The following is an 11563-nucleotide window of genomic DNA, read 5'->3' on the forward strand; positions in this document are numbered from 1 at the left end:
AACCCCTCCGCCCAGCCCCAGGGCCCGAAGCCGCCCCCGGTCGGCCCGCGCGCTCCGCTCGCCCGGGCGCGCTCTTCCGGAACCCTGGGCGCGCCGGAGAAGCCGGGCGCGTGGAGCTGCCGGAAACCGCGGTGACGCGGGCGGGGTGGGCGCGGCAGCGTGCAGGGACCCCGGGATCCACCTCCGCAGAGGGATCTTCGCGCCCAGCGGTACCTCGGCTTACTCGCGCCCGCCTTGGCCTCAGCCTCCCCGGTTCCTAGGCCGGGAGTTTTTGAAATCATTTCTGAAAGGACCTCTCACCCTGTAGACAGGATGGTCCCCCTTCACGCCCCACTCCTGACAGTTGTACACTGTGGATCAGCTTCCGAGGAGCTGCGAACGCCTCAAAGGGCAATGGCTGCCATAAAACCCAGCCGAATGGTGTAGGAGAGGGGACTCTGGACCCTTCCAGGAGCTTGCATGAGTGGAGGCGCGAGGTCTGTGTGGAGCCCTGCGTGCGCCAGAGTCTTACACTTCAATTAAAACTGCCCCGATGCGCGCTTTTCTTCCAGGCTTTCCAGTTGGCTGAGCCTTGGTGCGGGAGCGGGCCGGGCTGCCCGCGGGTGGGTGGGATTGGGGGCTGGGGACAGCTGCTTCTGAACCACTCACAGAAGTGAAGCAGGAGAAACGGGAGGAGATGCTCTAGCCGGCCACCTCTGCAGCTGACAGGACCTTTATACAGGAGGGCTCCTTGGGCTGGGCTGCCTACTCTGCCCTTTGTACCTGGGTGGGCCCAGGCAAGCCTTCACCATCTGACCTCTGAGTTCCTCGGGCATATCTCCACCGTGACCTGTCTTCTGAACACTCATCCCACAGTGTACACAGCTCTGCACTGGGATGGCTCATGGGACTTCGGACTCATCATGGCCAGGACTGCAATCATCTTCCTCTCCAGCTGAACTCCAGTCTTCCCTATCTGGCTGAATGCACCACCATCCACCCAAACACCCAAGCCAGAAGCCTCCCTGCAGCACCATCTTTAGCGCTTCCATTTCTCCCAGCCGCCATAACCAATTTCCAAGTTCACTTGCTCCTCTCTTCTAAATATACAAAATCTGATGGTTGATCAGATTACATTAATATTAATAAAAATCCAGCTTATGCGTATCTCCTTAATGTTTACCTCGTATCCTTTTTTTCTGTTCTAGGATCCCATCTAGGATGCCACATTGTGCTTAGTTGTCATGTCTCCTGAGCTCCTCTTAGGTGAGACAGTTTCTTAGACTTTCCTTATTTTTGATGACGTTGCTCGTTTTTCTCGTTGTAAAGTGCATTTAGGGATTGAATAATACATGCTCTTCCCATGTGCTCCCTGCCCCAACCCCTGTTCCAGTGTCATTTATTAGAAGGAAGCCAAAGCAGCTGTCAACCTCACAGCTACTGTCCCAGAATCTGTTGTTTGTTTCAGACCCTTGACATTTGATATTTGAATATGAGACTTTTTGCAACTAGAATAGTCAAGCCTACCACATTTTCTGTTACGTTTATTCATTCATTCAAGTAATATTTGCTGAACAACTATTATATATCTGCACTGTGGGCTGTGCTGGAGATGCAGTGATGAGCAAAAAAAGGTCAGGGGTCTTTGCTTCCATGAAGCCCACACTGCAGTCAAAGAGGCAGAAGAAAATTTAAAAAAATAATAATAAAAATAAAATGTTCATGTCTTGTAATAAATGCTGCAAAGGAAAACAGTGAAGATAGGAAATAACAAGAGGAGGGATCTGCTTTAGTGAGAGCAGTCTGGAGAGCTCACAGATGAGCTAGGAAAGGTAGGAAGCAGGATGAGAGTGCTGGAGAGGAAGAGTACTCCAGGCATAGAAGGCAGCATGTGTGAAGGTCCTGAGGCAGAAAAGAACTAGCATGGCACAAGAACTAATCAAAGCTAGAGCAGAGTTGGAGATGAAATGAGAAAGGTGGGCATGGGCCAAACCAGGCTGGGCCCAAGACCAAGGTAAGGAGTTTGAATATAATTAAAAGTGAAATGGATGAAATAATGTATGGAGAGAGCTATAAAAAATGACCGCAAACTCGATGGCTCCTGTGTATTCTCTAACAGTTCTGGAACTCTTAAATCCAAAATCATGTTCACTGGACTGCAAGATGCTGGCAGCGCCAAGTTCCATCTGAAGGCTCTGAAGGAGAATCTGTTTCTTTGCCTTTTCCAGGTTCTAATGCCACATTCTCTAGCTTGTGACCCCTTCCTCCATCTCCAAATCCAGTGGCATAATGTCCTACTTCTGTTGTCACATGGCCTCCTTCTATAGTCAAATCTCCCTCTGCCTCTCTTTGAGAAGGGCACTGTGACTTTTATTTATGGACAACCTGAGTAGCCCATCTCAGGATCCTTCGCTTACTCATAAGTGCACGGTCTTTTTTGCCATGTAAAATAACACAGGTTCAGGGATGAGGACACAAAATCTTTGGGGACATTATTCAGCCTACCCTAGAGGGCAAAAGAGAGAAGAGGCCCCAGTGTCATGCCAAGAGGCCCTGAGGCATGCCAACACTTAAGTTAGATGGGACAGAAAGAACTAACAAGAGACTAAGAAGGAAGAGCAACCGAAGAAGAAGGAAGGCTGCCCAGGGGTCATGCTGAAGAGCCAAGGGACCACTCGGTGTTTTGAAGAAAGGAGCTGTCAATTGTTGCGGACAGGTTGAGTGAGATCAAGATGGGGAAGAAGCCACTGGAAATGGCATCATGGTTGTTGATTTTGAACAGCAGACTGGGAGGTGGGAGCAAGGCACACTGGATTGGAAATCACTGGAATGGGTTGAGGGATGCATGAGATGAGGGAGTACAGGTTGCAAATTCTGCTATGAAGGGAGCAGAGAAACTGGGTTAGAGAGGGTTATGAAGTTAAGGACACCCTCTGCGGGTGCTGCTGATGACTTCATGCAGTAGAGAAAGCTGAACACCGAGGGAATGAAGTCCCTTGGAGAGCAAGAAGGGTAAAGTCCAGAGCCAAGTAAGAAACCCGCCCTGCTAGAAAGCAGGGACACTTCTTCCATTGTTACAGGAGATGTATCTAAATGTAATTGATTTTCTCAAAGGACTGAGGCAGAGAAAGAAGTCTGGTGCATTAGAGGAAACAATGTTTGAGGAGAGTCATATTCTTTGGGAAACGTATTGTTATTTTGTTTCATTTCCTTTAGCAGGTATAACTAGGGTAGTTGCTAAATATCTAAAAGACAATTCTCCTTTAACCAACCCTCTGCCCTAGGTCTAGTGATCAGGTCATAGTTAGTGAAAAAAAATTCAAATAGCCATTTTATAATCTGTGAAACTTTATTAAAAAGAGAAATGGTGTAATCAAACTACTTTATGGTTTCATTTTCATTAAAAAAAATAGACTAAGAGAAAAGAAAAAACTAAATTTGTTGTCTAGGTGAGTTATAAATAAGGCATTTATCATGATTATTACTATGAAATTATACAGCCTACACACGTATGAAAACCGTAGAGCACATACTACAAAATCACATTATCAGTGGCTAGCAGGCTGGAATTCAAAATCCTTTGGGTACACTGTTCCATATGACATTCAAGCAAACTAAGAACAGAACTATTAGCATTCGCATCCTGTTTTATGTAAGACTACAACTTCTATCAAATTACCCACTTCCCCTCACCAAGATGAAGATGAGAAAGTATGAAATGTCCCTCCACCAGAGTATTTTTTTAGGTCCTACTTGTTCATCTGGACATCCTAATGTTATCTGCGAAGGCAGATGTACAGATATCATTCATCTGGCATTGACATTGGCATCGCAGGGCATCTTGCCCCGAGTTAAAGGCAATTTCTCAGTCTAGTAAAAAGCAAAGTTGCTTTTATCAATCTTAACCTAACACTTAGGCATGTATACAGAGAGTATGGATCGCCTTGTAATGGGTTCAGTTTAGTTGTCCGATACTTTAGTTTTACATTTGAGCCTTGAAAACTGTAATGCATATCTTCAAAGCTAATTTAATGATTTAAAAACTTGCCACTGGGACTCTCTTCTTTCTAGCCTTTTTTTTCCCCCCTCCTCCCACAAAGGTCTGTCTTTAAGAAGCATGGAATCAAGAATTTTGTGAGATCTCTTCTCTCCACTGGTCAGCTGAACTGATGAATTCTCAAATGATGAGACTGTTTTTATTTCCTAGAAGATGCAGACTTGGAAAGATCCTGCTAGGTGAATAAAAAATCAGACTCAAGGCTCAAGTCCAGATTCGCCTTCTGCAAAGCTTCCGTTCCACACAGAAGCTCACTCTAAACTTCTAGGGAGTCTGCCTCACAATGGGAGAATCTCTCCTGCTCTTCCGGCCCTCCACATTCTAAAATACAAATTCTCTAGATGATTTTTGAAATAAATAAAAAAAACACGTTGCCATGGAAACATTGTAAAAACATATAACATGAAGTGAGTTGTAAACATTAAAGTATCTCTACAGGTTTGCATAAAAACAGCAGCAATTTTTTTAAAATGCTGATAACTTTGCCTCTGTAGCAAACAGTGCCCAGGCTATTTATATTAGAGTGAAAAAGGCCAGGAGAGCTGGATAAAGCCTCCAAAAACTTCATTTGGTCAAATTCTATCAGCAGATACTGATTTAGACATTTCCATGAACTCCTCAGAAAGTTATTTTCCCTGGAACGACTAAGGGAAACGTCTTCTATAACAGTGTTGAAAAATCAGTGCCTTTCCAGTTAGGTGTCTGAGGCAGCATAACTCCCAATGTCGTCCATCTGGAAACTTGGATGGTTAGCTGAGGAAGCACTGTCTAATCTAAGAATTACAAAAAATGGAAAACAAAGATATCTTTCAGAGGGTTTCCCCCACTTCAGCAAATTCATTCAGAGAACAGACTGTGTTTTCTGAGTCACACCTGTTCTTCTTTCTGTATTTTATACCTGAGGATTATTCACAGCCCATTAAAAAATAAATAAGTAAAAGCAAAATTGCTTTGATTGTGTTCCGGAGGATCACAGCCTGATCCAGGATATAATGTAAACCTTTCTTGATGAACGATGCCTTGTCCAGTTTCCCTGCTGAGGAAGACCAGCTGGTTCACAGAGCATCCGTGGGGAGTGCGCAGGACTGGACTTCCCGATATGCAACTTGCTTCCTTGCAGACTGCAGTCTGAGGGAGAGAATCACTGTGGAGATCAGGAGGAGGAGTCCAATGATGAAGAGGATGACCAAGGCTGCTTTGGCTCCCCTAGGACCCAGATTCTTGCCAAAGAAATAGAGCTGCTCCTTGCCAGATTCTTCTGTGAAAAGAAAAGTGAGGTGTCAGCCCTCTGCCTTTCCCTAGGGAGTGAACGCTGACCATTCACATACGGGATTCAGGGAGGGTATCATTACCATTGGAGGGCACTGTGGTCGGGCGGGGTGCTCCTCCAGATGGAGGCTTGGTGGAGTAAGGGATCCTGTTGTCTGGACAAAGATAACAAGGTGATTGTTTTATAAACAACAGAAGTAGATTCTTTTCATGACATGAGTTATTTCAAGAGTTACGTCATTTTACCAATGAGGACTTTATCCCATTTGTATCTGCAGGGCTTTCTTAAATTCTCACTATTCTACTTCCTACCCATATACATGCTGTCCTTACCCCATCTACCTTTTAAGCTTTTGATCACCCGTTACTATCCATCTGAAGCAAGCTAGCTTCTAGAATGTTTGCTCATATCCCCACACTGTTAACCATTACCTCCTACTGCTGTCACTGAGCCCTGTACTCTGCATTCTATGTTGGCATGTATCATATTCTATTTTAGTTATTATTTATATGTCTGTCTCTCTTACTTGACTCTGAGCCCTTCGGGGCTCTCAAGCCCCTTATTTTCAGGGCCTAGAAGAAACCTGGTGCTATCATCCATCATCACTGATAGCAAACATTACCTATGTTCCGAAGGACTGTGTAGGTTGTCTCCATGCCAGCATGGATGTGGTCAGACACATGACAGTGTAACAGCCATGTCCCTGGGTGATCTGCAAACAGCTCAATGGTTTGGAATGTCCCAGGAAAGAGATCATACACGTCTTCTCGGTAAGCTTTATCTATCTGCAGAAAGAAGGTAATAAAGATAAGAGCAGAAATCAATAAAATTGAAAATAGAAAAATAATAGAGATGAATCAAAGAAAGCAAAAGCTGATTCTTCGAACAGGTCAATAAGATTGATAAACCTCGTGGTAACCATCCTCCACAATGGCCCCCAATGACCCCTGCCTCCTGCTATTCATAACCTTCATAGTCCCCTTCCACATTGTATGAGAGTTGGTCTATGAGACCAATAGCATATGGAAGAAGTGATGGCATTCTACTCCCAAAAGACTTAGATTCTCTCTTGCTCTCTTCTCTTGTATCACTCACCCTGGGGGAAGTCAGATCCCATGCCATACCCATGTGGTGAAAAACTGAAGCTTTCAGTCAATAGCCCTGTGAGTGAGTTTGGGTGTGGATTCTCCAGTCCCAGTCAAATCTGATGACTGCAGCTCCAGCTGACATCTTGATTATAGCCTCATGAGAAATGCTGAGTGAGAACCAACTAGCTAAACTACTCCCAGATTTCCGACCCAGAAAAATTGTGAGTTAGTATTTGTTGTTTTAGGCCACTAAGTTTTGGAGTAATTTGTTATAAAAACAATAAATAGCTAATAGAAACCCCTAGACAAACAGATCAAGAAAAAAAAGACACAAATTACAAATATTAGGAATGAAAGAGGGGACATCACTAAGACCTTATAGACATTGAAAAGGATAATAAAGGAATATTATGAATAACTGTCTGTGAATTCTACAACTTAGATGGTATGGACAAATTCCTTAAGATGAAAACTACCTAAGATCATTATTCAGATTATCTATTAAAGAAACTGCAATTATATTAAGACTTTCCAATAAATTAAAACTCCAGGTCCAGATGACTTCGTTAGCAAATTCTACCATTTAAAGAAGAAATACTACCAATACGAAACAAACCCTGCCAGAAAATAGAAGACAGACCTCTCCCAACTCATTTTATAAAGCCAGCATTATCCTGATACCTAATACTTTACCTGTACATTACCTTAATACTTTATGAGAAGAGAAAGCTACAACAAATATCCTTCATGAACATAAATGTAAAATCCTTTAAAAAATACTAGAAAATTGAATCCAGCAATATATAAAAAGGATAATGCATTGTGACAAAGAATGATTGATCCTGAGATTGAAAACTGGTCCAATATTTGAAAATCAATCTATGTAAATCACCAATATACTAAAGAAAATCATCCACAAACTGAAGAAGAAAAATGTGATCATCTCAAGAGATGCAGAAAAAGCATTTGATAGAATTTAACATCTGGGGGCGCCTGGGTGGCACAGCGGTTAAGCGTCTGCCTTCGGCTCAGGGCGTGATCCCAGCGTTATGGGATCGAGCCCCACATCAGGCTCTTCCGCTATGACCCTGCTTCTCCCTCTCCCACTCCCCCTGCTTGTGTTCCCTCTCTCGCTGGCTGTCTCTATCTCTGTCGAATAAATAAATAAAATCTTTAAAAAAAAAAAAAGAATTTAACACCTGTTCGTGGAAAAAATCAGCACACTAAAAATAGAAACTTCTTCCACTTATTAATAGGAACTACAAAAAACCTACAGGTAACTTTATATTCAGCGATGAACAACTGAGCACATCCCCCCTAAGACTACTGCAAGGATATCCCCTTTCACCATTCGGATTCAGCATTATACTAGAGGTCCTAGCCTGTGTAATAAGGCAAGAAAAGAAATAAAAGGCATACAGATTGAATAAAGAAATAAAACCAACTCAATTCACAGAAAAGAAGATTGTCAATGCAGGAAACGTCACCCCAAAATCTACAAAAAAGCTACTATAACTATTTAACAAAGTTATAGCATTCAAGGTCAGTTATACAAAATCAATTATATTTCTATATATTGGCAATGAATAATTAGAAATTGAAATAAAGACAATACAACTTACACTATCACCAAAACATATGATATTACTTAGGTAATAATCCAACAAAATATATGCAAGATCTGTATGCTAAGATGGAAAAACATTCCATGCTCATGGATTGGAATAATAAACATTGTTAAAATGTCTATGCTACTGAGAGCAATCTAGACATTTAATGCAATCCCTATCAAAATACCATTGACATCTTTCACAGAGCTGGAATAAACAATCCTAAAATTTGTATGGAACCAGAAAAGACCCTGAATTGCCAGGGGAATGTTGAAAAAGAAAACCAAAGCTGGGGGCCCACACAATGCCTGACTTCAAGCTATATTACAAAGCTGTGTTCATCAAGACAGCATGGTACTGGCACAAAAATAGACACATAGATCAATGGAACAGAATAGAGACTTCAGAAATGGACCCTCAACTCTATGGTCAACTAATCTTTGACGAAGCAGGAAAGAATATCCAATGGAAAAATGACAGTCTCTTCAATAAATAGTGCTGGTAAAACTGGACAGCCACATGCAGAAGAATGAGACTGGACCATTCTCTTATAACCATACACAAAGATAAACTCAAAATGGATGAAAGATCTAAATGTGAGACAGGAATCCTAGAGGAGAACACAGGTAGTAACCTCTTTGACCTTGGCCACAGCAACTTCTTGCAAGACATGTCTCTAAAGGCAAGGGAAACAAAGACAAAAATGAACTATCAGGACTTCATCAAGATAAAAATCTTCTGCACAGCAAAGGAAACAGTCAACAAAACTAAAAGGCAACCTACAGAATGGAAGAAGATATTTACAAATGAAATAACAGATAAAGGGCTGGTATCCAAGATCTATAAAGAACTTATCAAACTCCACAACCAAAAAACAAATAATCCAGTCAAGAAATGGGCAGAAGACACCAACAGTCAATTCCTTGAAGAAGACATACAAATGGCCAACAGACACATGAAAAAATGCTCCATATTACTTATCATCAGGGAAATTCAAATCAAAACCACAATGAGATACTTCCTTACACCAGTTAGAATGGCTAAAATTAATAAGACAGGGAACAACAAATGTTGGCGAGAATGTGGAGAAAGGGGAACACTTACATTGTTGGTGGAAGCAAGGGGCATTTATCCCAAAGATACAAATGTAGTGAAAAGAAGGGGCACCTGTACCCCAATGTTCATAGAGAAATGTCCACAATAGCCAAACTGTGGGAAGGAACTGAGATGTCCTTCAACAGATGAATGGATAAAGAAGATGTGGTTCATATATATATAAAGTGGCATATTACTCAGCCATCAAAAAATTAAATCTTACCATTTGCAATGACATGGATGGAACTAGAGGGTATTATGCTAAGTGAAGTCAATGAGAGAAAGGCAGTTATGATTTCACTCATATGTGGAATTTAAGAAACAAAACAGAGAATCATAGGGGAAGAGAGGGGAAAAATAAGACAAAATCAGAGAGGGAGACAAACCATGAGAGACTCTTAACACTAGGAAACAAACTGAGTGTCGCTGGAAGGGAGAAGGGTGGGGGGATGGGGTAACCGGGTGATGGACATTAAGATCTAGAATAGCTAAAACAATCACCACCAGATTTTAAGACTTACTATCACATTAAAGTAATCAAGACAGGATGGTATTCAAGAAAGGACAGATACACTGATCAATGTAACAGAACAGACATCCCAGAAACGGACCCACATATATACGATCGATATGATTTTGACACAATGGGAGTAAGGGTAGCCTTTCAATAATGGTGATGGAATGACTACATCCATATGCAAAAAAATGGTTGTTAAATTAAGTTAAAATGGATCAGAGGCCTAAATTAACACGTAAAGCTGTAAAACAGCTCAAAAAAAATCCTTGCGATCTTGAGTTAGGCAAAGATTTCTCAGATATGACACCAAAAGCATGATGCATAAAACAAAAAAATCATAAACTGTAGTTCATCAGAATGAAGATTTTTCTGTTCTTTGAAAGATAACATTAAGGGAATAAAAGATAAGCCACAGACTGGGAGCAAATATTTGCAATCATGTAGCTGGTAAAGTATTTGAATGTAGAAAGCTCTCAAACTCAACAATACGGAAATGAACAACAAATTTTAAAATGGGCATAAAATTTGGACACTTCACCAAGATTTACAGATGGCAGATGGTAAACAAGCACATGAAAAGATACTCAATATCGTTAGCCATTCGGAAAATGTAAATAAAAAACAATGAGGTACCACGACATACTTAATAGGGTGGCAAAGAAAAAATGAAATACAAATGGAAGATGCCAAGTGTTGATGTGGTATGGAATAAGTGATGTTCTCATACCTTTCTGGTGGGAATGCAAAAGGGTACTGTGTCTGTGGAAAATATTTTGGTAGTTCTTATGAAGTTACATATACACTTATCACATGGTCTGGCAATGCAACTCCTAGGTATTTTCTCAAGGGAAATGAAAACTTACGTTCACAGGAAAATATGTACAAAAATATTTACAAAGACTTTATTTGTAATAACCAAAACCCAGAAAGAACCCAAATGCCCCTTAATGGGAAAATGGAATAGCAAACTGCAATGCATTAATACACTGGAACATTACTCAACAATTGAATGGAACAAAGTACTGGCAAACACAAGATGCACGCAATTCAAATGCCTATGCTAAGTGACACAAGCCAGTTTCAAAATGCTGTAGATGGTATGATTCCATGTATATGACATTTCAGGAAAGGCAAAGCTATAGAGACAGAAAATAATATCAGTGGTTGCCAAAGGTTAAGCATGAAGAAGTAGCTGATTCTAGAAAGTGCAACAAGAACATTTGAGGGAGTGATGGAGATGTTAATCCGTATTGATTACAAATTAACATGCTTCCCAAAACAGAACTGTACGCTAAACAGAGGGACTTTTACTCAATATCAATTGTACTTAAAGCTTATATAATATGTATACAAAATAATTGCATAGGTGTATCGAACAATTTTTATAGTTTTATTAAATTTTATAAATTTTTAATTTATTTTAAAGATACTAAAAAAGCCAAGTTCTGAAAAGCAGCATAGCCATTTAATATGTAAAACTGTAATCATTGTAGGCTAATACTTGGCATCTTAAACTATGTTGAATGAATACACAGGGTGGAAATATTAGGCATTTTATTAAAGTTACTATTTATTGCTGTATAACTGGAAAAGGACCAGCACAGGTACTTCCACAGATTGGAAGTAATTATTCTTTTCTGTTCTTTTTCCTTATAGACTTCATTAAACACTTGGGATGTTGGCCTATTTATTTATTTATAAAGACTAGGTTTATTTATTTGGGAGAGGGCACAAGCAGGGGGAGGTGCAGAGGGAGAAGGAGAGGAAGAAGCAGACTCCCCGCTGAGCACAGAACCCGAAGCAGGGCTTGATATCAGGCCCCCAAGATTGTGACCTGACCTGAAGTCAGACACTTAACTGAGCTACCCAAGCACCCCCAGGATGATGGCCTATTTAGACCTTATCCCTGGGATTCTGATTCCTCAGAACTGGGGTGGGGCCTGGCAA

The 11563-nt window shown here is 41.1% G+C and overlaps 1 protein-coding gene across 1 annotated transcript in view; it reads right to left on the reverse strand.

Annotated features, from left to right (window-relative positions):
* Window positions 1-3324: 3324 nt before the first annotated feature.
* Window positions 3325-11563, reverse strand: part of HEPHL1 (hephaestin like 1) — an 82467-nt gene continuing 74228 nt past the window's right edge. The window contains exons 17-19 of the mRNA XM_034667587.1: window positions 5929-6099; window positions 5389-5460; window positions 3325-5294 (exon numbers count right to left, since the gene is read on the reverse strand). Of these exons, the coding sequence (XP_034523478.1) occupies window positions 5092-5294; window positions 5389-5460; window positions 5929-6099 (446 nt within the window). The 3' untranslated portion in view covers window positions 3325-5091. The remainder of the gene's footprint in view (window positions 5295-5388; window positions 5461-5928; window positions 6100-11563) is intronic.

The sequence above is a fragment of the Ailuropoda melanoleuca genome, chromosome 8 (assembly GCF_002007445.2).
Source record: "Ailuropoda melanoleuca isolate Jingjing chromosome 8, ASM200744v2, whole genome shotgun sequence".
NCBI lineage: Eukaryota > Metazoa > Chordata > Mammalia > Carnivora > Ursidae > Ailuropoda > Ailuropoda melanoleuca.